General features: G+C 61.2%; 1 protein-coding gene across 3 annotated transcripts in view; it reads left to right on the top strand.

The window, feature by feature from the left end:
• The window catches only part of EFNB1 (ephrin B1), a 56716-nt gene extending 39975 nt beyond the window's left edge, over window positions 1-16741 (top strand). Inside the window, exons 3-6 of one of the 3 annotated variants that reach the window (XM_072876796.1) lie at window positions 9412-9504; window positions 10547-10675; window positions 11655-11959; window positions 14051-16741. In XM_072876796.1, the coding sequence (XP_072732897.1) occupies window positions 9412-9504; window positions 10547-10675; window positions 11655-11959; window positions 14051-14128 (605 nt within the window). In that variant the 3' untranslated portion in view covers window positions 14129-16741. Of the gene's footprint in view, window positions 1-9411; window positions 9505-10546; window positions 10676-11654; window positions 12897-14050 lie in introns of those variants that run through there. The other 2 variants (XM_072876797.1, XM_072876795.1) reach the window with 2 other exon arrangements.
• The last annotated feature ends 7352 nt before the right edge of the window (window positions 16742-24093 follow it).

Raw genomic sequence — 24093 nt, 5'->3', positions numbered from 1 at the left:
TCACCTGGGGCGTGTGTGTGTGGCCGTGGGTGCTGGGGTGTGCGGCCGTGGGTGCTGGGGCGCGCGATGGCGGGTGCTGGGTGTCAGACCAAGAGCATAGAGGGGCTCCAAAAAGCACCGCCGCGCTTGGCCCGTGAGACGTGGTGGTGCAAGGTTTGGCCTTACTGAGTTGCGATGCACAGCCCTTTTCCCTCTTTTTAATTTCTAATCATCTGTGTTTTGAACGCCTCTCGACCAGGCTGCCTGTGCTGGGGAGGGCTGCCCAGGTTGCGTGCGGCACCTTTAAAAGCTTGCCTTTCTGGGGAGGATGGGTTTTACTCGCCATTTGAAGTTTCTTTGCCCTAGGAATGATGATTTTTCTGCTGCTGCTGTGTAATGACTGCTCTTTGATCCCGCCTGGCAGCGCGGAGCGGGTGTTAACACAGCTAATTGAGAGCCGGCCGCAGCGGGATGGCGGGGAGCAGCGGGGTCGGCTGCTTGCCCCTCTGCAACGGGGGTCGGCCCTAACTTGGGGGGCAGAGAGGCCCTTTCCTCCATCCGTCACTCCGCAAGTAGGCAAGTCCTTGTCTGGATGGTCAGCGCCTTATTTAGCTTATACTGGAAATCTCCAAATCCTATAACTTGGGGTGTTGCTGCAGACCATTAGGTCCGTGTGCCGGTGTCCTGGAGCAGGGAGCCGCGGCCACCTCCCTGGGGTCCTGCTGGGACCCGAGGGCGACGTGTCGGCTCTGCAGCCGGTGGCCTCTGGCTGGGGCAGCGTGGGTGCTGCCGTGCTTGCTCCCCTGGGAGCCGCGGGCACTGCTGTGCAGAGGTGTCGGCGAGCTCCTGCTCTGGCTGACGTGGGATGCAGCGCTGTGAGCCGAGGGTGATCCTGCTCCGGGCCAGGCTCCGGGCCCGGCGTGGGTGCAACACCAGTGGGTGCGTGGCAGCAGCGACTGCTCCCGCCGTGGAAGCAGGGCTGACTCCTGTCCCGGCCGTGGGGTTATTTGCAACTCTGGGCCAGGAGTTGCACCGATGTAAACTTCCCCGCTGCCAGCAGATTCCTGATGCTTATGCAAAGTTTATCTTTAATTGCAGTGGGGTTTCCTCCCGGCTGTCCCACAGCGCACCCTGAGCTCCTGTCCCTCCCCGCTGCCCTGCACCTCCTCGGCTCCCCACGCTCTCCCAGGCAGAAGATTTGCACATGAATCAGCCTCTCTGGTCCCTGATAACTTTGATTTTTCTCTGAGCCGCCTCCAGCCCGGCACCCAGGCAGCCATGGCGTAGCCCGAGCTCAGCCCGCCCTGCAGCTGCAGTCTCAGCGGGCAGCACTGGCTCCGTGTCCCCGCATCCCTCCGTGCAGCACCTCGCGTGCGAGGAGGAGCTGGCCTTGGCATCGGCCTCGCCGGCGGGGCGGTGGCACTGTCCCCCTGCGGGCCCCTCTCCATCCCCTTCACAACAGATTTCTCAGTCGGTCGCAGATGTTTTGCTACCTAACTGAAGAGATTTACACCCTGTTAAAACGCAATAAGTGCTTTCCTCCTCTCCTGCTCCCAGCGGGGCCCACAAATGACTCTGGCAGAGCATCAGGTGGAGAATTACATGGCACTTTTTTCCTGACCTATAACCAGCTGCTTGGGGCTACTGCAGAGACTGTGCAAATAACCTTTCTCATCCACCGACGCTCTCTTTTTTTTTTGGAGGGGGGTGGATAGAGCTGAAGACAAAGGCTTTATTTAGCACCCTGGTCCCCCCGAGCCGTGCAGGGAGCGGGGCTGCGCGTGTTCCCCGGCGCGGATGGGAGCGTTGGGAGCTTGCAGAGCTTGTCTGTGCGGACGTCTCAGCAGCATTGGTGCAGAAGGGCTTGCCAGCAAGTAAGCAAGCAGTGGTCTTGCAACTAAGAAGTGCTTTCCGGCCTTGATGAGCCTACCCGTGATCTAGCAGTGACTTTTAATTATGATGCTAATTAGGGTTGGTTATAATTTTTCCATCAGAAAGCTGTTTTAGTGGGAAATTAGGTTTTCACTTAAGTGTTACTTGTGCTCAAGTGTCTTTTTCTATAGGTACTTCAGTGTTTGCCTGTTGTTCTCCCTTTGCCCCAGGAAAGCAGCCGAGACAGTCCCAAACCAGAGCGTAGGTCTGGGAGCGGTGCGGTGGCACACGAGGATGAGTGTGGGTGCGTGGTGTCCTCCCTTCCTACCCCCGTAACCCGGCTGGCACTGCTGGACCTGCGCTTTGTGAATGTAGCTGCTGCTCTTTATAAGAGATGGGGATAATTTAACATTTTTATTTATCTTCGTGGAGGGCTGACCCTGGCCATGAGGAGGTGAACTCCATCCCAGCCAGACCCAGTGCAATCGTTTTCATTCCTATTTCCAGAAGCGGATTTGAACCTGGTGATTTTCACGTTGTGGTGTGTTTGCTGGAGCAAGAAGCGCAGGCTGGGATGTCCGGGTTCCCACAGGGCATGTGGCGAGCGGTCCGTCCTCTGCAGTCACCCCAGCTGTCCCCTGCTTGCTGTGAGCATGGGGAGGATGGAGGTGAAGCCCTGGGTTCCTCCGCTGTGCCTTGGTCCCGGCTGGCGGGAGCGGACCAGAGCAGCACACCAGGCTTTCCCTTCGACAGCCAAAATTTCTAGGGTTTGGCAACAACACAAAATGATTACTATAGCCAGTTCGGCCCGAATCAGCACCCTTAGGTCGTTTCCTCATGCCTTGCTTGGAGACCCACCAGCGCTTGGCCTTACATGCTTGCTCCTCCTTGATGGAAGGACTCGGTCTGAGGTTGCGGTGGGGAGGCTAGCATTTCCCTCCCCAGTGCAGGGAGAGTTGTGTATTTTTATATATAATTTATTTATTTAGCTGGGCAATTCCAGGACTGGGCGCATGGTGCTGGTGGGTGTTAGCATCCCTTTCCCCTCCAGCCGCACTCGGGTGCTCCAGGGCTTCCCAGGAGGATGTAGCGCTTTGGAGACCCAAAATCCTCTCCAAGCACCACGGCCATGAACGGGACCTTTGTGTCAGCCGGCACCCGGCTTTGCTGTGTGCCCCTCCAGCTCCGCGCCCTGCTCGGCGTGGGCGTACGCCAGCAGATGCGCCGGTGCGGCTGCGCCCGTGGGAGTTGGGTTGGGAGCGTGCTGCTCTGCTGCGGCTCCCGCCGTGCCGGCTGAGCCCTAAGAGCCGCCTCTGCTCGCAGCTCCCGGCTGCTCCGGGGGGTTGAGGCCATCAGCAAAACCGGCGCCACGGGCTGCAGGGAGCTGCGGAGGCAAACTGTGCGCCCACGCGTGAAGCGGTGGTGGTGGGAGGCTTTATGGCTATGCTGGAGGAGCAACGTGGCCGTGAACCTCGGCACGCCATTGCCCGGCGCCACTGGTTTGGATCCCACCGCTGCTTCTCCAGCAGCTCGCAGTGGTCAGCCCTCGTTCGGGTGGGTGTAACCTGCCGGGACCCCCGTTCGTCCCCTGCGGAGGCGGAGGGGAGGACACGAGCTCCGCGTCCCTTCGGTGGTATTTCCTTGACCCCAAGAGTTGCTGTGCTGCGGGCAGAGGGAACCTGAAGTGGATTGCTGGGACATGAGGAGTGTTTGCCATTCAGTGCTTCGAAAGCTCAGCTCCTGCGATCCTGGGACGGGCTGTTTTCTAGGAAACACCCGTGTTTTTCAGAGCTGTCTGTGTTTGCGGCACCCTGAGACAGTAAACCCCGAGGACCAAAGAGGAGGATGCAGATAACAAACAGGGAGGGCGTTGCTTGTGCAAGTCAGGTTTGGGTCTTAGGGCGCTGTGGAAGCTGGCAGGGCAGAGCGGGAAGGTCGTGGTGGATGTTCCCAGCTCTGAGGATCTCCGCCTGTTTCCCTGCCCCGTGGCAACAGCCACCGCCGTGCACGGAGCAGCCTGAGCAGAGCTTTTTCCTGCCGGAAGGATTTTTTGGGTAACGGGGAGTAGGTGATGGTGGCAGCTGCCAGGCGGGCAGGCTGGGGATCCCTGCCCGTGGTGGTCACCTCCTGGTGCCCACCGGGGACGGCGCGGAGAAGGGACCTGGGGCTGTGTGGGCTGACCCGCGGTCAGTCTTGCATGCCCAGTGTAGGTGTGGGGGACAGAGAAATCCCAGTGGACACCGTGGCATCGGTGCTGGCCGGTGGCGTGGACCCAGCAGTGCCCTCCGACACGGCACCCCCGGGGCTAGCGGTGCGGGGGGAAGAGGCTGCTCGGCTCTTCTCTTTCCATGGCAGACCGGGAGGCTGGAGCAGCTCTGGAGCTGCCAGGAGGGTGTGTGAAACCCTAGCCTTGCACCTCCTGCAGCCGTTTAGGGACGGGACAGGGCTGGGCTGGCTTGCGCACGCATTTCTGGGGCTTTAGGGCCCCTTCCCGGTGCAGCTGCCTCTGAGCTGGAAGGGCTGCTGCCGGCCTCGCTGGCAGCGTGACAGCGTGGGGCTCGGCTCCCCCCGCGCAGCCCCTACCCTCGCTCTGGCAGCCGACCCAGCGAATGTGCTGGAGCCGATGGAAAGGGCTTTGGGGTGATGTGTGCGGGGAGGGGGCGGCGGGTTCGCCTCCCTTCAGCATGGCCCGGGAAGGAAATAATAATAATATTAATAATAGCGGTGATACCGTGAGCGGAGGCTGCGTGCAGCGGGGCCGCATGCCCCTGCCGCCTCCCAGCTCAGCCGGAGAGGAGGAGGAGGAGAAGGGACTGCAACGAAGCCGTGCTCTCTGGGCAGCCCCAGGGCAGCGGAGCAGGCGGGTGCCTGTGCTGGGTGACCCGGCAGTGGCTCTGCGGGTTCCCCTGGGGCACCAGCCCCGGCCGGGACGGGGGGGGGGGGAGAAGGAGCCAGGCGCCCGTGACGGGGCTGGGCACCGGTGCAGCACCTCTGCTGATGCAAGAACACCCGCACCAATGCAACAGCTCTACCAGTGTAACACCCGCGCCTCGGTACTGAGGGTGCATAAACCAGCTTGAAAGTCTTGGAGGAGAGGGAAGGTGGCACGAGCTAGATTTTTGTTTTAAGTAGAGTCTGCTTGCAGATTTGTGCAAGGGTCTGCTGGCACAGCGTCCGAGCACACCGGAGAAGCGCGAGGCATATCTTCAGGGCCACCCATAGGGTCTTTACCTGTGCAAAGAGGGGCTTTCAGCCCGGTATGGGTGTCCTGACTGATCTGAGCTGATCTGAGCCTGTTCTACGCCAGCTGCCCCTCGGCAGAGTCGGTCTGTGCCTTCCCACCGCCCCGTCTGCTCCGGAGGGGTCGGGGTCGGGGTCAGGCTGCGGGGGCACCCCGAGGCCCTGGCAGCGGTGCCGGTGGGGTGCTGCCGCCTCCGCCCAGGGCTGCGCGATGGAAACGCGAATCTTGGACAGGTCTGGGGACCGGGGGGGATCACGGGGCTGCGTCCAGGCTGCGCCTGGCTGGGTCTGGAGCAGGGCTGTGGTGCACAGATGGAAGAGTAATTAAGAATAATAAAAGGAAAGAGACTTGGATTCGCTACAGTCTCAGCACATTAATTGTGCTTTGGGGCCAAATCGTAACGGAGTCCTGCTAGAGGGAATCCAGAAGAGAAACCAAACGTCTCGCTCTGTCCAAAGCTGACCATTTAAGAGACCCTTGCCTTCATCTGCTGCCAGGTATTACTTCCAGAGTCTCCCATCTGCCAAAACCCAAGTTCTCGTTTGAAATATTTTTAGTGGAGGAGGAAAAGCCGCGGTGACGCTCTGAGTGCTAGCGGTGGGGAGGCAGAGTGTGATGCACCGGGGACAGCACGTGGCACCGGTTGCTGCTGGAGGTGCAAACGTGGGGTTGTCAGGGCTCTCCTCCCCGCAGAGGCGTCTGTCCCAGTCCGGCCAGTGTCACCAGGCTGGGACTTGGCGTTTCGCTGGTCTCCTGCCCGAGGACCGGGGTGAGTCGTGCCAGCAAGTGGAGGTCCTGCCTTGTGCTTCCATGCAGGCTGAGCATCTCTTCTAAATTGACAAGCAATTACATGGTTAATGGTATCAGTGTTAAATCCTCATCACTCAGCAGCCTGAGGCTTAATGCTTCATTAAGGCAAAGGCATCTAATAGCTCTCGGGGCTGGGAGCTGCCTTTTCTTTAAGCCTGAGTAGAAGTCATCTGTCCAGAGGCTGCTTTTGCTCTCCTGGTCCTACAGCAAAATTGTAAGTCCCTCCAAAATGGAAGGGGGGCAGGAAAATGCTGCTGTACGCTCCGCGTTGCTGGGGCTGGCCGGATCCAGCCTTGCTGATGCGAGGGAGCTGCACGTTGCCAGTGTGGCGTGTGAAAAGCACGGCCGTCGTTTGAGACCTGCCATTTCCTATTCCCCTGGGTACCCCCAGCTCCCTGCCTGTCTTCATTCATCATTTTATAGCTCTGCCTCACCGCCCCGCGCCCACCTCTCCCCAGACTCGGGGCTGCCTCTCGCCTCTCCCTGCAGCCCACCGTCGTGCCGGTGTATTTAACCTTCTTCTCCCCTGCCTTACCCTGCATTTATTGACGCTGAATTTCATCCGCCGTTGAGGATCGGTGGTGCCTCCGCCGCTCTTCGCAAGCGCAGCAGCGAGTATCGCAGACGCTTTGGGCTTTCGCCTCGCTGCTCGCCAGGTGCCTCCCGGATCGCGTGTCTCTGCTGGAGCGGTGCCGGCCTCGGGCCTGATCCTGCGGCCTTCTGCTGGTCAATCTTCCACTGTGAGAGCAAGAAACAGCGGGAGGAGCAGCTCTCCATCCCTGAGCTTTGCAGGGAAGCATGACGGAGGACCCTGCAGCCCCTTGCCCATGGGTCGGTGGGGACCCCCCGGCTGCAGCCCCCTGCCCGCCTCCGGACCTGCTTCTCAGCAACACGTCAGCCTGTCCTACGCATTTATATAAAACTCGCCAGAAGTTGTTCTCTTTTAGCCATTTGGATGGGATTTTGACTTTTGGAAACCCGGCCAGCTGTGTGGAGCATCTTGCTTTGCTTTGGTTTGGCCCGTTTTGGATCAACGCAGAGCGTGGCAGCGTGTGTCCGTGTTTCAAGAGGCTGTACTGAAGACAATCACCATGGTTTTTGCAAGAGTTTTACCCTTTTAGCTGCCCCTTTTTATGTTCCCTCAAGTAGCTGCTTCATTTTTTTTCACGCAGTTCCCTTTCAAAGCTACTTTCTCCCCTCATCGTTATTATGATCAGAACAAGAAGAGGCTTCTTGAACAAAGTCCTGCGTGCGGCGCGGGAGGAAGGATGCTCAGCTGCGTCCCCTCGTCCGTCCGTGACTCCAGCTGCCGTTCCTCTGTGCTGTTTGGATGTTTTATATTTTTGTCCTATCCAAATGCAACATCTCCGTAGTTACTTTGGAGGACCTGCTGTCTCCCGTTACTGCTGCGTGCTCTGCCTTTGTGCAGGATCTCCTAGTTCCCCACACGTCAGCCATACTTACTCTGTACATCATTTTGATATAATTAGGTTATTACCTTATAAATAAGACCTTATGAGGTCTCGCAGAGGCTGGTTTTTACAGACTGCTCTGTGTTCCCCTGCCCCGCTGTGTTGCAGTGTGAATGGGTGAAGTCTATTTGAGATGGAGCAACCCATGGCATGGTGCTGGGAAGCTGGGAAGCTGTTCACGGAACTGCTTCGGGGCCGTGAGCTGGGACCTATCGGCTTGTTTCATCCCCAGACCAGTGCCTCTGGCCTGGGAGAACTGGGCTGCTCTGCCTTCTGCCGGAGTTAGCTCCCAGAGATGTTTGTATGGGGAGTTTGAGCTCAGGCCCCTGACTCCAGTTCACGTTGGGAAGAGCTTGTGCAGGCTGTAAGGGGGTGTTTCTCCCGTTTCCCAGGCGTTTGCATCAGGATTTGTGCTGACAGTGCTCCTATCAAAACGCCTGCCAGCGAATCCCAGATGCGTGGATATACGGCTCCGGCCAGGGAGCTGCTGGCAGGCGAAACCCCGCCGTGGGAGAGGCGATAACTCAGCAAACGTCCCAACGACTTTCTGATTAGTAAAACATTTGCTGGTGTTTCACACGAGAGCCTTGATTGCACAGAGGCGTTTGGACGGAGCTGATGGACTTTGAGCCTGCATCCTGGTGCGATCCAAGCTCGCTTTCCAGCGTAGCCCAGCATCGAGTCCTCATCGAGGCACCCGAGGGTCCTGCGGCCGGAAAGCGAGCGCAGAAGAAAAAGACAGACCTTGCTCCGTCACCCAGCCTCTTCCCATCACCTCCTCGCCGACACCCAGCAGGGTCGGATGGATTCCGTCAGTCACCCGCCCTCCCCAAACCCGAGTTTTTGTGGGGTGGAGGCAGGAATTGGGCTGCGCAGGCAACCTGAAACCCCGGGGCTGAGTTTTGGCATTGAGGCTCAGGGTAGGTGTTGGCTGCTCTGTGCCGGCCGAATCCTGCTTTGCTTCACTGCCTTGTCTCTGTAAAATTATCCCCGTAGCTTCATGATTCTCATTGCATCGCCTTTCCTAAGCCCCGCTTGTGCCGTATGCCGTCGCCGTACTCCTCCCAGGTTTTGTTGCTTCCCTGGCTGAATAAATCCCCATGCCTGGATTTGGTGGAGCGCCAGGATGATTTGTGTTTGCCGTGATGGATGGAGGTGCCGGCTTGAGAACCGTCCCTGGTCACCGGGGAGAGCCGCTGTGTGCCAGGGCCGCCCAGCCCATCACCCATCTCGGCACAGCATCTGCCAGGCGCTTGCTGCTGCCGGCGACGAGGGCCCTTTTGGGGTCAGAAGCCAGTTTTTTGAGTATGTTTAGCAGAATCCGCCATTTGGGTGCTTAATCCTGTAATCCTCTGGTTTGGGGTTTTTTTCTCTCGTGTCCCTCCCTGCCTCAAGCTCTCCCCGACGCGGCAGAGGGCTGGCGGGCGCGTGGGTGGGGTTCCTTTCCTGTGCGGTGGCAGCGGGAGACGTGCGGCTCCCTGCGCTCCCGCAGGATCGCACGGCTTAAAAATCTGTGCCGGCTAAAGCAAAAAGTTAATGTGAATTTAACTGACTTCTGCCCTGCAATTAAAGCCACTCAACCCCATTGGGGCTCTGAGTTTACATTCTTTACTGAGGCACAGTGTGTAATTATATATGTATAATTTAAACTGTGCATATGCATGTGTTCCTATTTTGCACCAAGGAGCAAAGGAAATTATCCAGGAATTAAAGGGGGAGGAGGGTGCAGGCGCGGAGAATGGCTCGCTTGTGTGGATGTGGCAGCGAGGGGAAGCTGGAAGGATCACATCCTCACCACTGCAAACATCTTTTGAAGGTGCAGAAAGCGAGAACTCGGTGTATTAAACACTTGCGGTGGGCTCCGGACTGGGGCATGAAGAAGTGGCCGCAGCGGGGGGTCAGGAGCGAGCCCCAGTGTCGGGAGGCGCCGAGCTCCTGCCAGGTCCCTCGTGGTGCCCAGGCAGAGCTGGGACCTGCCCAGCAGTGCCCTTCCAGCTCCCGGGAACCCTGCCTAACGCTCCCTCTCTTTCCTTGCAGCCACTTCCAACGGGACGCTGGATGGCCTGGAGAACCGGGAAGGAGGGGTCTGCCAGACGCGCTCCATGAAGATCGTCATGAAAGTGGGGCAGGGTGAGTCCTCCTGCACCCTGGGGTCTCCCATCGCCGAAATGCCTTTGCCCAGCAAAACGTTGGCCCCTGAACCAGGGCCCCTGTCGTGCTGGGGGGGGGGTGGGGGGTGCTGGATTCTGGGGAAACTGAGGCCAGGCCAGCTGCTCCCTGGAGCCCGGGCGGCCAAATTTCGTTTTTAGGATCTTTTTTTTTTCTCCCTTTTTTCTTTTGCCAACACTTGCACGTATCTGGTGCATTGGGATTAAAATGGAGTAATTGTTCCGTGTAACCTCGTGGTTGGTGTCGCGGTGGGAAGCTCGCTCAGCGCGGGACCCGTGAACTGTGGAAGTGCATCGGCGGGGGGGTTGGCACGCGTGGTGCCCCCGTGACTTGCCGCGCACCCGAGGAGGGGATGTGGCTGGGCGGGCGCTGGCGCTTGGGCTCAGTGTGGTCCCGGCAGCTCTTGGTGGCGGTGGGCACCGCGCCGCGGGGACAGCCCAGGCTGGCAGTGGCAGCAGGACACCAAGGGCATCGCTGAGGGTGGTGCCGGGGCAGAGCGCGCTCTTCTCCTGGACGGAGCTCCCCAACACCCCCTGTCCCAAGCCGCCGGGTGCCTCCCAGCCCCAGCGATGCCCCGCGCTTGTTTTGGCCCCCGACTGGGATGCAGAGCTCCTGGTGGCTGCTTTTCATTATTATGTTTTCACTTTGGGGCCAATATTTATAATAAACAGAAGAAGCAGTGCTGCAGCCTTGGCAGGCTCCCTTCCCTTCCCGTTCCTCCCACTGCCCCTGCAAGAAACTTGCCCCAACCCACGCACAGGCGCTCAGAAAACATAAAAGCTGGGGGGATTAGGGTGGGGAAGCTGCTTCCCACAAGCCCTGAAACAGCTCAGCCTTGCTCTGTTCCTGTCAGCAGCTCCCATTGCTCCTGCGTCTGCCTTGCGCCCCGTGGAGAGTGGCCGGCTGGGATTTTGGGGGCAGTTGTTCTTTAGGCAGGGGAGCGAGCTGCTGCCGTCCAGGTTGAATCGAGGTTTCTCATCCGTCCCTTCCCTCTCCTCCCCAGATCCCAACGCGGTGATCCCAGAGCAGCTGACGACGAGTCGGCCGAGCAAAGAGTCTGACAACACCGTGAAAATCGTCACGCAGAGCCCGCGCAGCAAGGTCCCTGCGGTGGAGGAGCCCGGGAAGCCGGGTGGGTTTTGCCGGGGATACCCCAGGAGAGGGATGGGGTCCGTGCCTGCCAGCAGGGCTGGCATGGATCCCAGGGATACTGGGCGCTCCGGAGCAGGGATGCAGATGGATTTCCCGTAAGCGTTGTGCCCGTCTCTGCCGTCCCCGCTGCTCGCAGCATCTCCTCGTCCCAGCCTGGCACCTTCTGGCTTGGGCACTGCTCGGGGCACGGCACAGCCAGCCAGGCTGCGGTGCGGAGCAGCTTGGGTTTGTTTTCCCAGCTCCGGTATGTCCTGGCAGGGGCTTTGCAGGGAAGTGCTGTTTCAGCACTCCCTTCCTGCTCCTCCTCCTCCTCCTCCTCCTCCTCCTCGCTGCCCATCTGTTCCTCGCACTACATCTGAGAGGGCTTGGAGGAGGTGAGGTCCTCGGGTTTTTGAGCTGAGCCAGTGTGAAAGCCCTTTGAAGGTGGTTTCCTGAGTTCCTGACCCTGCTGAGAGAAAAGTGAAATCAGATGAAGTAGGGAAGAGTTGCTCTTTTCTTCTCGCCCGCTACGGCCAGCCAAGCCCTCTCCCCTCGGGGGGCTGGGGCTGCCCCGGCCTGGGGGTCAGGAGGAGGCGGGGGGTCAGTAATCGGATATCGTGGAGCTCCAGGTATCGGAGCCGACTTTCGCCAAGGCATCCAGGTCTGTTGTGGAGGGCAAAGTCTCCCGGGGTCTGGACCGGCCGTCGCCCGGACACGAGCGGTGCTCCGCTCCATTGGCCGGGAGATGGAAAAGGGGAGCAGCAATGCGGGGTGGGGGAGCGGGCGCGTGGTCCCTCCGCTGCAGATGCCCAGGGCTCCTGCCTGCCCTGCCCAGAGCCTGCTGTGGTTGAGGGCTCGCCCACCCCGCGGGGTGCGATCCGAGCATGGATGGAGCATGGAGCCAGCTGCGCAGAGCCCCTCGCAGAGGTGGGGTGCAGGTTGCCCGCCGGGCTCTGACACCCCCTTCCCTTGCCTTGCAGGCTCCGTCAACCAGGACGGCCAGGAGACCCAAGGTCCCAGCGACGGCTTCTTGAGTTCCAAGGTGGCCGTCTTCGCGGCGATCGGCGCCGGCTGCGTCATCTTCATCCTCATCATCATCTTCCTCGTCGTCCTCCTGATCAAGATCCGCAAGCGGCACCGGAAGCACACGCAGCAGCGAGCCGCAGCCTTGTCCCTCAGCACCTTGGCCAGCCCGAAATGCAGCGGGAACGCGGGCTCCGAGCCCAGCGACATCATCATCCCCTTACGGACTACAGAGAACAACTACTGCCCGCACTACGAGAAGGTGAGCGGGGACTACGGGCACCCCGTCTACATTGTCCAGGAGATGCCCCCCCAGAGCCCAGCCAACATTTACTACAAGGTGTGAGGAGCAGCCTGGGCAAGCCGCCGATGCAGGAGCACGGGAGCGCCGAGCGCGGGGGGCAGCCGCCCCCCGGGTCTCCCCGCGGGCGGTCTGGCGCCGGGAGGGAGGAAGCGAAACGAACCCCACGGCACGGCGCGGGGAGCGCCAGGGTCCGGTGCCGGAGAGCGGATGGCTCGCTCGCGCGCTGATTCTCCCCTTTGTATTTAGTTTTGTAGCTCTCAGCTTTTGTAATCCCGAGACTCGAGGGTGAGCCTTCAGCATCCTCCTCTTCTCCAGACTGTGGCCGGCCGGGGGGCGGGCGCTGTGCCTTTCCGTGCTCGCTCGGACACCACCGGCAAACCCGGAGACTCCACCTGCCCTTTTCGTTTTGGGATTTCCCTGCTTCACCCGTACGTCCTTGCGTGAAGTGCCCGTGCGCCTGGTGCCACATCGGCCGCCGCTTGGGTCCCGGAGCCTGGACCGACGCCGGGGCCGCGGCGAGGAGCCTCGGTCCGAGGAGGAGCGAGCAGCCGCGGGGGGAGGAGGAGGATGTTTTGCCTAGGTGTCAAGATGCAGACAACTGTGCAGGGAGGAAGCTGGCAAACCCGATTTACTACTACTACTATTATTATTATTATAATTATTTTAATTTTTTGTAACATTTTTATTTTTGTGAATTCCGGGCGGGACTCCGGCCCGCCGCCTTCGGGCACGCACCGTCGCCTCCTTCCAGCACACCGTCCCACCGGCCGCGGGGCAGACCCCGCTGCTCCTGCCACTGCCCTTTTAAACTTTTGTGTTCGTAGCTGTTGACTCTTGTTTTAGTCTCTTTATAAAAAGAAAGAAAGAAAAAAAAAATATATATATCTATACCATGTCTCAAACATTCAGTGCGCGAGAGTCCGGGTGCTCCTCCTGCCCTGCACGGAGCAGCAGCCTTGGCCCGGCAGCTCTTCCCGACTCCCCGACGGCGTCCCGCCGCAGAGAAAAGCCTTTGCCGAGGGTTTCCATCGGGCTGGGGCTGAGCCTGCTGGAAGCGAAGCGAGGGGCGGCGGGAGGGCAGGGGTGTAGCTGCAGCCCCTGGTCCCGTCCCCCAGCCGGCAGCGCTGTGGACGGCTGTCCTTGGAAAGGAAAACTGGAAAAACAAATGTACCCGACCCGCAGCCCGTGCCAGGGGCAGCCGGGGGTGCCAGGCGGAGGCCCGCGCTCAGGGCTGGCAGCCCCCCGGGAGGCATCCCTCGGGCTGGCTGTGGTGCCAGGCTTGGCTTGGTTGGGCTTTTCCACCCGCCTGGTTTAGCGGGCGACCTGGTGCCCCTCTGCCGGACCTGCCTTTGGGGACCGGCCCCCGGCAGCGCCTGCCCCCCGCCCGGCCATGCTCCTGCCGCAGGAGCATCGCCCGGCCGTGCCACCTCCCAGGGCTCCCGCAGCCCGGGCTCGCTCTGCCCTCGCCTTGCACCGTCTTCTGCCCCACACTGGAAGGGGTCGAGCCTTGGGCTCTTCTGGTGGGATCATTCCCAGCTTCCTCTTCCCGGGAGGACCCGCCAGCACCGTAGCTGATGCCGGTGGGCGCGGCAGGGCTGGCGGTGCCCTGCTGCCTGCCTGTCCTCGGGCTGTCCCAGCCTGGGGACGGGACCGGCGGCCGCCCCCTCCTTCCTCGCTTTCTTTTCCTTCCAGAAGTAGCTGCTTTTGCTCAGGGAGCAAGCGTGGGGCAGGCGGTGCTGCTCCACCGGGACAGCTCGTTGCGCTGCCAGGCGGTGCGTTTGCGGTGGCACGGGGCTGCCTGGCCTGGTTTGTCCTCGCCTGTCCCCAGGGCCCCGAAACCCGCGTTAGGAAGTGCCCAAAGAGCGAGAGAGCTGCTCTGCAAAAGTGCCTTGACGAGGAGCGGGCAGGGGCGGCAGGAGGGGCAGAGCAGGGGACGGTGAAACCTGGCGGCTCGGATGCTGCGCCTGGGGGGTTTGGCCGCGGTCCTGAGCAGGACGGGAGCATCCCTTGGTGTCACGTTGTTGTTTTGTTGTTTGTTTTTTTTTAAAGGCAGGAGAAGGCAGGAATTCAGGCTGGAGCAGAGCAGGCTGCCCCAGCTCTCCTCCCACCCTCGGCATCCCGCGGTGAGGACGGCTTCCAGGGCCCTAAACCAGCTACCACGCTCGGGGGAGAAGAGCCGCAGCGGGTGCTCCCCCGTGCCCGGCCCTGCTCCCCTCGCCCCCACCACGGCAGCCGCCCGGTGCAGCACCTTTCAGCCCCCTCTCCTCCGCGGCATCCGTGCCAGCTCTGCCCACCCTGGGCTGCTGCCGAAGGGCCGGGAGCCACCCCAGCCGCGACGCCCCATTCCCCCCGGGGAGATGGGGTCTGCTCTCAGAAATCCCAGAAAATTGTGTCTTAAACCTTTCCCTCACCGGTGCCCTCTTCCATCTGCAAAATCACGACCTGCCGTTCCCAAAGCGGGCAGAGCCCCGGCTTGGGTGGTGGTGGCAGCGGTGACGGTGACGGTGGCAATGGAGGATGCTTTATCGATGGCGAGTTCCTCCCGGCAGCGGCTGGCGTGGAGGAGGCAGCTGGGGGGATCCTTTAGTTCTGGTTCGTTTTTGGAGGGGAAAGGACGGAGTCTGGCCACAGGTCGTACCAAAAGCAAACTGGCGGCGCGGGGTGGCTTCCCATGGTGGCTCTTCCCCGGCGCGGTGGCTGTCCCCAGCCGGGCTGCGGCTCAGTGGCCCCTGTCAGCTCCACTCCTGTTGCTGGGGGCAGCTGAGAAACCTTGTAAATATGTGAAGAAAGGGTGAAATCTGAACTCTTGGTTTTTGCTGAGCACCTCGGTCTGCTGGGTCCTGAAAAGGAGTGTGTCCCTTCGGTTCTTTTCATTGAAAGCATTGAAGTTTGGTTGGTTTTTTCTTTTTCTCTCCCCCCCCCCCCATTTTGTTTGTGTAAATACTAGTCTTTTTTGGAAGAAATAATGTAAAGATGTTTTGTATAAACTCTGAATTATTTTCTGGTTGCTTTTTCTTAGAAAAACAAATGAGAACTAAAAAAAAAAAAAAAGAAAGAAAAAAAAAAAAGAAATTTTAACCACAAGAACGGGTGTAAAACATTGTCATACTGCGCTCAGCCCCGGAGCTGCCCCGCGGGGCTGTGCTGGTGTGCGGGCGCTGCTGGGCAGAATGGCTGCGGGGGGCTTGGTCGGGACGGGGCGGGGGGCCACGGCCTCGATATAATGCAGGATCTGCCGGGCCCCAAGCAGAGCGCGAGGCCGGGAGCACCGGCTCTGCCCCTTGCCACCGGCACAGCCCCGGCGCTTGCGGCAGGGTCGGACCTGGCTCGTTCCCAGCGAGCTTCTGGCCATCCTGGGTCCAGGCAGAGCTTTCAGCCCCGGCCTGAGCACGGGCGAGAGGCTTGGTCACACAAGGTGAACTAAAGGAGCATCAAATGTGTCTCCTTTTTTATCTTTAACCAAAAAAACCCCAAAGCTCGGGTTGTCAATGCAGCATCCTGAGATCCTGATCCGCTTTTCCAGACCTGTGGACCTGCTCCTGTTGCAGATCCCTTTCCCCAGCTATCCCTATTTTCCACTTGCCCACCGCAAGCACGCCGTAGCCCGTTCTCTGCTTGGTGCCCAGGCCGGGGTTGCCTCGCTCCTCTTCAGCAGCGCCCACGTTTTGTACAGGGCAGTGCAAGGGGTCCCTGCCCTCGGAGAGGTGGCCGTGCCCACCGAAGCCATCTCTGGTGTCACCGGCATGCCTGGCACTTCCCCGGGGGCAGCCAGGAGCTCCCTGTAGCCCCAGTTGCTCCCAGGAGCTGGGCAGTTGCCTGTGAATCTGCATTATATCAGCGGAGGGTGAGGGGGGGCTGCCGCAGCCTCTGCCGTCCCGGGGGTTTGGAGGTGCCGGAGCAGGGCTGGTCCTCCCTCCCTCCCTCCCGGCTGCGCCGCGCACCAGCACACCCGCACCGCACGCTCCCACATTTCAGAGCTGTGGCCACGTCTACATCCCACGGCGTCGCATCCGCACCCTCGCCACGGTCCCGCGTCCCGAGGCGGGGAAAGTCCTCGTGTTCCTGGGCGGCCTCGCGTCAACGCGATCAACCAGCCGCGGGGCTGCTGCCCCGGCCCCGTGCCCGGCTGCCCTTGCTGCGGTGCCGGCACTGCTGGAGCATCCGGGCTGCCAGATTTTCCCTGTCTGTCCTCCGCTGCTGTTTGCCGAGAGGTGGATTCGGACTCGGAGCCCGGATGCGGCCGGTCCCGCTGCCGGTGCAGGGCACGCGGGATGGGGGCTCCGGCCGAGGGCCGGGGATTGCTGCTGGCGCGCAGCAGGAGCGGTTTGGGCACCGCGCAGCTTGGCGGTGCGGGGGGACACCGGGGCTTCGGCCGTGGCACGGAGGGAACGAGGTCCCTCTGTCCTCGCACCTCCTCGCACCGGGGGCAGCCGGTCCCGGGGCTGCTGCAGGGCACGTCCCGGAGCAGGGCGCAGCAATCCCGCGCTGGTTGATCGTCCTCGGGTCCCGGTGGGCTGCGTTGGCGCGCGGGGCTCTGGCGGTGCTGGGCACCAGGGTCCCGTCAGCCGCGGTGCCGCAGACTTTTGTTTCTTCGTGTCATGTTCCTCTTTTTGATTCCTTTCGCCTTCTCCCCAGCTCTCCCGCCCAGTAGCATATCATCGGCATCGGTAACCAGCTCTGTGGCATCTGAACTCCATGGAGCCGTGATGGAACCTGATATATTGTTAAATAAAAGGGTTTTTTTCCTATGGAAACCCGGCTGTCTCCTGTGTGCTTTTTTGCTGCCCCAGGTTGTCTTTTGAAATCGCAGCCTGGGCTGAAGAGATCCGGGACAAGTTAGCACGCTCGGTTCGTTGCTGGCTTTTCCTGCTGGGGTCGTTGGGAGCTGTTGGGTTTGGTTTGGTCAGCATTAAAAATCTGGGGATTTTTGTCTGAACACTTGCAGCATCTCCCGTGGCCCCGGTGACTGTGTCCCTGCAGCCGGAGGCTCCTCTGAGGCCACCAGCTCCCCCCGGGGAAGACGCCTGCATCTCGCTCCCGAGAGCAGAGCTGCCGGCCCAGCCGCCGTGCCGGCACGGCCCCGGGGCTCGCGGTGCACCCGGTAGCCCCCGACCCCTGGGAGCCCAGGGGGCTGCTCCTGCCCTCGGGAACAGGCAGAGCCTCGGGGGAGCCGTTTGTGGATGGTGCGGGACAGCGATGTTCATCCCATCTCGTGACTGGTACTTATTGAGTCATTCCTCAATGTACCTTCATTTGATAAGTTATTAAAAAGTCATTTTAGGAAATGGGATGGTAATAAATCCTTGACAGATGGTGCTTTAGCCGGCTCCAAAATGGGCTCCACCACAGTCATTGCTCCTGCTCTTTATAACCAGCTTTCATATGGCACTTTGCATTGCTATAAAGCACCACGCAACGCAATAAATTATGGATGAGAAGTGGGGTGTGGATGGGAAACGCTCGGTGAGTTTGTTCAGCCGCTTTGCTCAGCCTGGAGCAAATTTCTGATTTTGCTGGACTTTGGACAACTCTTTGATGGAGGGACAGGACAGCTCCCCTCCCCTCTCCGCCCGCTCCCCGGGCGAGCGCAGCCCCGTGGCCACGGCTGATGCCTTGTCCGTGGCTGGCCTCTCCCGGGGGCAACAGTCCGGCAGCACGGGCTAGCGGGGAGCATGGTGGCAACTCGGGGAGTCTGGGTCAGCTGAAGAAGAAAGGTCCCGGGGAACGGCCGGGCTGGAGCGGTTACATGTCCTCATTGCTGGTGTGGATCTGGGATGTAGGATGTGGGGTGCTGGATGCGGGATGTGGGGTGCTGGGTGTGGGATGTGGGGTGCTGGATGCAGGATGCAGGACATGGGAGGTGGATCTGGGACATAGGATGTGGGGTGCTGGATGCGGGATTTGGGGTGCTGGATGTAGGATGTGGGGTGCTGGATGCGGGATGTGGGGTGCTGGATGTGGGATGTGGGGTGCTGGATGCAGGATGTGGGGTGCTGGATGTGGGATGTGGGGTGCTGGATGCAGGGTGCAGGACATGGGAGGTGGATGTGGGCTGGGGATGGAGCAGGATGATGGGGAAGGGGTCTTCTCCTGGCCAGGCTGGGCTCAAGGCAATGCAGGAGCGTGAGTGCCGGCCACTGAGGTCCCGGGCAGAGGCTGCAGCCTCTGGGTGCCCCCTCCCTGCAGATCCCAGGGGGCCAGCATGGCAGTGTGGGGCACCACGACCTCGCCAGTCTCCAGCCCGGAGTACGAGGAAGGCTCTTAGCAACCTGCTGGTAGGGATGAGCCTCCTCCACAAACAGGCAAAGGGAAAAGCAGGGTGCACCAGGGCACCCAGAGGAGGGGAGCGAGGCCAGCTTCCCTCCAGCGTGCCCAGCAGTTGCTCTAGGAGAGGATGGAGGAGTCAAAGCTCTGCCTGCCTGGTGTCAACCATGCCTGCCTCAATCCAGGCTGCCCCGTCGGGGGCTGTGGATGCCACATTGCGTGGTTACTGCAGGGATGCATCAAGGGATGGGTCGGGTTTATGGGGTCTCGGAGGAAAAATGCGGCCGAGGCACTAAGAGAGGGTGGAGAACGAACTTCTTCTTGGCCAACGTGTGACGGGTGAGAGACAAGGTGGGCCAAGGAGATCAAACGCAGAGGGCTGGTTCGGAGGTGCTTGGGGCGCAGCCCGAGCCGCAGGGACCATGCCAAGACGTCTGCAGGAGCGAGCAGGGGCTGCTTGGGATCGGGGTCAGGGTGGGGGGAGTGGGCCTTTGGGTGTGACAGACGTGCTTATATGTGGTTTGCTGGTTTGAAAATCCTTCTTCTCTGCATGCTTTGATCCCAGTGTGAATTAAATAATGCTTTTAATTTTAAACAGCTTCGCTGGTCCCTGATGCCCAAAGGGTAAAAATGTATGCGCCAAACTTGCTCAGACCTGCCAGAGAAGGAGAAAAGCACTTTAACAGGTTCCTGTAACCCAGCACCTGGCCGGGGAGCAGGAGCGCGGCAGGTTCCTCCGGGGACCAGCCGGGGACCCAGCACGGGCCCGGGAACACCCACGGCAGGGCCTGGCGGGGCAGACCCTGTGGGACCCGCAGGACCTCCCCCGGTGCTGCTGCAGAGGGGGGTCCCATGGGGCACGGGTACGACGGAGCTGCGTCATCTCCGTTGCACGGGGCTTGGGGGAGCTGCCATGCTCCCCTCCTGCTCACACCCTGATGCAAGGTCCTGCAAAAGCACCTGGGCTCGGAAGGGCTTTGCTTGGGAGCATCCTCGCCCCTGGCGCTGGTGGGGAGAGGACATTGAGCCGCGGGTGCCAGCGCCCACGGGGACACGGGGGCCGACGGCACGCGAGCGCGTGGCAGCTCTGCTCCCAAGGGCCGGCTGGTAGCAAGGGGGATCGGCGGGATCTTGCCCAGGAGCCTCCAGATCTGGAAAGTTCATTAAAGCTGCAAAGCTGCTGATGTTTTTGGACGTCCATCAGGACTGGATAAGTTATTTTAATTATTTAACATAAAGGAGCTTTCTGTCAAGTTTATTAACTCGCCCTTGGCCGGATCCCACTCGGGTCGGAAGCGGCTGCCAGGTCAGCAGAGCTGAGGGTTTGCGAAGGCTGGATGCTGGGCTGCACCACGGCCCCGGCGCAGGGGCCAGCCCGCCGGTGGCACGGCCAGGCTGGCACCCCACATCTGCTTGCTCTGCTCCGCGGAAGGGGGAGCCCGTATGGGGAGCACCTGTATAACCTGGTTAGATGATGGGAAACAAACCGCCTCGGCAGCGGGTGATCAGGGAATAACAGATCTGCAGCACTTCCAGCTCAGGTTTGAGATGAGGCTCGACTGGAGATGGGGCACCAGCCCACCCCAGCCAGGCTGCTGCGGGGCTCAGGCTGAGCCCTGGCATGGGGAGCACAGAGCAGGAGCAGCCCAGGCAGGCACAGACCGTGCCGCTCCCGGGATGCCCGGGATGCCGGGGACACCGGCTGAGGCTGCCGGAGGTGCCGTCGGATGCAGGGCAGATGCGTGCTCAGGGCGCAGCTCCCTGCGCTGGGGCTGCAGCGTCACCTCTCACGCCGCACACCCCACAGCATCCCTGTGCTGCAGGGGATGGCCAGGCCCTTACGGACGGGGAGATGAGAGCCAAGGCTTCCCGGGCCACCTCTGGCCTCGTGGCCGCAGACTCGCATACCAGCGGGTCCATGTAACCTGGTAGCAACCTCCCCGAATGGAAAGCAGACCGCAGAGAGAGACTTGATGCTTTTCAGATGTTTTTGGTGTATTCCGATCTCTCCGTTTATGTAGGCGCCTCCCGAGGATCTCCCGGTTTGTCCCGGCGCGCCGGGGGGTGCGAGCAGGGGAGGCAGCAGTGCTGGGGGGACCGAGCCTGCAGCAGTGGCTCCGTGCACCGGTGCTGTGCCGGTGGCACTGGTGCTGCACAGGGTGCTCTTGCCACTGCACCCACCCTCCCCGCCACTCCTCGCCCTTCTATTTCCAGCACTGCCGAGGCATCGCCTCCCCTGGAGCTTCCCTCTCCCCGCAAGGCCCTGAGCAGTGGTTGCTGCTGCACATCCCTGGGATCAGCCGGCCCTGGCCGGCACTGGGGACAGAGCCAGAGCACCGGTGCCTTCAGCCCCCTGCTCATCCTGGCCTCGGCTGCGTTGCCCAGGGTCTTGACTGCACCAAGGGTAAGCAGGGCAAGGGAGCCCCAGCTCTCCTGGCTGCTCCGAGGTCCCTCTCCGTTATCACACCCTGTTGCCCCCCCTCGCTGCAGCCCTTTCCCGGACACAGCCGCCCTTCCCAGCCCGCCAGCCTCCTCCTCCAGCATTTCTACATCCACTCCAAGGGGAGCATCTGAAAAAACCCCAGCCTGTAAGAGGCTATATAACAGCAATCCCTTTTAATAAACCTTGGCTGGGCCAGCTGCTGCAATGAGGATTGGGAAGTTTATCCTTGTTTTCCCTGTAGTATATCCAAAATAACTAACAGGTTCCCTTGGTCGAGGCGATGGGCTTTTCCCACAGCCAGGGTCTCTGCAGCATCCACCGACTCGGCTGCACCTGGTTTCCACGCTCGCACGGAGAGGAGCCTGGATGATCCATTAGGCTGTCGTGGTATGCAACGAGTCCCGTGGGCTCCATAACGAGAGCAATAACGGCAATGCACCGGAGGGCCGTTTGTCACAGGCCCATCGTGCGGGCAGCGGTGACGATGCCGGGGCGTGCAGGACGGTGGTCCCGGTGCCAGGGCGTGCGGGACGGTGGTCCCGGTACCAGGGCGTGCGGGACGGTCGTCCCTGCCCCGGGGCTGGCTGCTGCTGCTGGCTCGCTCTGCACTAGGCACCGCATGGGAGAGGAGGAGGAGGAGGAAGAGGACAAGGAGGAGGAGGAGGAGAGCGTGGCTTGGGGTGCCAAGGCAGCGTGTTGGGATCCAGCGCTTGCTCCGGGTTTACGTACAGCAACCAGCACCGTTCTTCGTGATAGCGAAGCCATCTGTGCCCCAAGGCAGCGCAAATCTGGGACGAGAAAAAGCCCAGCCCAGGCTCAACACAAAGGACCAGCAGTTTTCTGTAGCCAAAACCAGCTGATCTCAAGTGCTCGACGAAAGGCATCACGTGCTGCCAAGGTTTTTTTGTCCGCAGGCAGGCCCGAGGCCAGGGTGACGATTGCAGGCTTGTTCCCCTGGCAGGGCTTCCAGCATCCCGAATCGGCTCTTCCCTGGACGTGTCCCCGTGGGGAGCCTTGCACGGGCAGGGGAGAGCCAGGCAGCCGGGGCACACGCAGCCGTGGAGGGGGTCCCGGCACGGCCCCCCGGGTTGCCAGCAGCCTGGTGGGGCAAGAGGAGAGGGCTGGGCTGCAGGGGCAGCAGGGCTGGGAAAGGCAAAGGACCTTCGGGAGGGGGCTGGAAAGCCGGGGAGGGAGGAGGGAGGGAGTTTTCTTGCAGCGGGGTGAGGCCCGGCAAAACAGGGAGCTTCGGGACAAATCCAGTAGTTTTTCATTCGTTAAAAAGGAATGAATACAAGCATTGCTCTACAGCAAATGTAAATTAATTATGTGCAAGGTTTTAATGTTACTGAAACACAACCCTTGGAGAGGGTCCCCCGGCTGCTGGAACAGGGTCTGAAGGAAACACAGAGCTTTTCCTTTTTCTTGTCTTGACGGAGGATGAGAGGTAAATGCAAAATGTCGGCGCTGCGGCCACCCCGCTAGCCGGGGGGGGATCCTGCCTCTCAGCCAGCCTCAGGACGCTGCCGGGGGGGGGTTACCTCATTTATTTGGTTGCTCTGCACCTCTGCCTGTATAGCAGTGACCTGTTCCCAGGGGCACAGGGGGATGAGAGCACTGTGACCGCAGGGTGGGTGTGTGCTGGGCGGGGGGGGGTGAGCCGTGCACCCATCACTTCATCCTGCCCCATGGAGAGATGCGGGTGAGCCTTTCCTGCCACCTCCTGCATCCCCAAGACCAGCGCCCAGAGCACAGGGGTGCAATTTGGGCAGAGCCATGCAAAGAGCTGTGCGTTACGGCCATGCCTGGCAGGTCTCCTGCAGCGCCCGTATCCGTCCCAGCGATTGCCTCCAGCCTTGGACCCGCACTCCCTGCCCCGGCTGGGAAGGGCCGAGCGAGGCTTCGGTTTCAGCCGGGCTTCCCCCCCCTCTAATTCCTGCAGCCTGGTGTAATCCTCCCGAGCGAGCCCAGCGCCAGGTTCCTGCTGGAAATTGGCTCTTGCTGTGGCTCTGGGGTCTTTGTAAGGTAGCTGAGCCAGGAAGAAAAGAGAGCCAGCGATTCAAAAGGGCAGGGGCTGGGGAGGCTTTGCTCTCTTCCACCCGGCTCGGGGGAACGGGGGACCTCAGGTGGGGACGTGGCCCAGCTGGTGCCCGGCGTGGGGTGGAAAAAGCCCTGAATCCTGCCGGGGGGGCTGGGGTGGGGCTGGCCCCGAGGCGCGGGGCAGGGGTTGGGGTGCCCAGGGGGTGCCGGCCCTGCCCAGCAGCAGGAGGCAAAGGGGACGTGTCCCGGCTGGAGGTGGGCTTCTCCTCTCCCGCAGGGTCTTTGTCCTTCACCTCTTACAGCAAGGCAAAGCTGCGGCGGGGCGGTGGCGGGGGGAATGCAGGGAAAATCTGGGGAGATGAACCGGTGGGTAAAATGGCAGCACGTCAGCCGCAGCCACAAGTACAAAGGCAGCTGCCTGCGGGGTTTATTTTCCTTTGCATTAATGAGAGGAAAGCGCCAGGAGGCTTCCTGCCACCCCGGCCCCACGGCGGGGGCTGTGGGGCTGCGGGCAGGTGGCTCGTGCCCAGCGCTGCCCACTGCCCTGCCTGGGGCTCGCCCTTTGGAGCCGGGGTCCGGCTGCTATCCCCTCGGGAGCCCCCGGGCTTTCGCTGGCTGTGGATGTGGGCCCCTCTCTGTGAGCAAAGCCGGGGCTCCCTCTGGGGTGGGAAAATCTGGGCACAGGCTTCCTCCTGAGAAAGAAGACGCCGGTTCCCTGGCTGCCCCTGGGACGATGCTCTTGCAAGAGCACCGCAGAGCAGCCGTGGTCCTGGTGCTCGGCCGTGGGCACTGGAGCTGGCTGCTGGTGGCCGTGCTCTCCTGCCACCAAACTGGCAGCTCCCGGGCAGTGGTACCCGGCTCCATGCCTGCGGCATCCCAAAATGCCGATCCTCAGAGCTGCCTGTGCGTGTTGCAGGCCAGCGCTGCATCGTCTGCCAGCACCGGAGCTTCCCCTTGGGCAATCTTCCTCACTGCCTTCGGGCCATCGAAAAAGCGATGAACTAACGCCAGACGGTGCCTGGCAGCGGCCGCGGCCCCGAGCAGTGATGGGGAGCGGAGGGCACGGCACAGGGCAGGGCAGTGGAGGAAGCCGCATGGCACGCCCTCCCAGGAAGCAGCGTCTCCGTGCGTGCCAGCGGCTCCCCGGCCAGGGGTTTTCAGCCGTTACCTGTGGGCAGCCCTGTTTCACCTTTCGTGTGACCTCGGCCGATGCCCAGCTCACTCCACGTGCCGGTATTGTGCCGGTACTGTGCCGGGGCCGCAGGACCTTGCAAGGATGGCAGTCCCTGTCCCTGCATCGCTTTGGAGTGACTCTGAATGAAAAAGCAGCTCCTAAGAAAGATGTGTG

This window comes from Ciconia boyciana, chromosome 12, assembly GCF_034638445.1.
Source record: "Ciconia boyciana chromosome 12, ASM3463844v1, whole genome shotgun sequence".
Taxonomy (NCBI): Eukaryota; Metazoa; Chordata; class Aves; order Ciconiiformes; family Ciconiidae; genus Ciconia; species Ciconia boyciana.
Note: the sequence above shows the minus strand (reverse complement) of the source record. Positions and strands in the feature narration are given on the sequence as shown.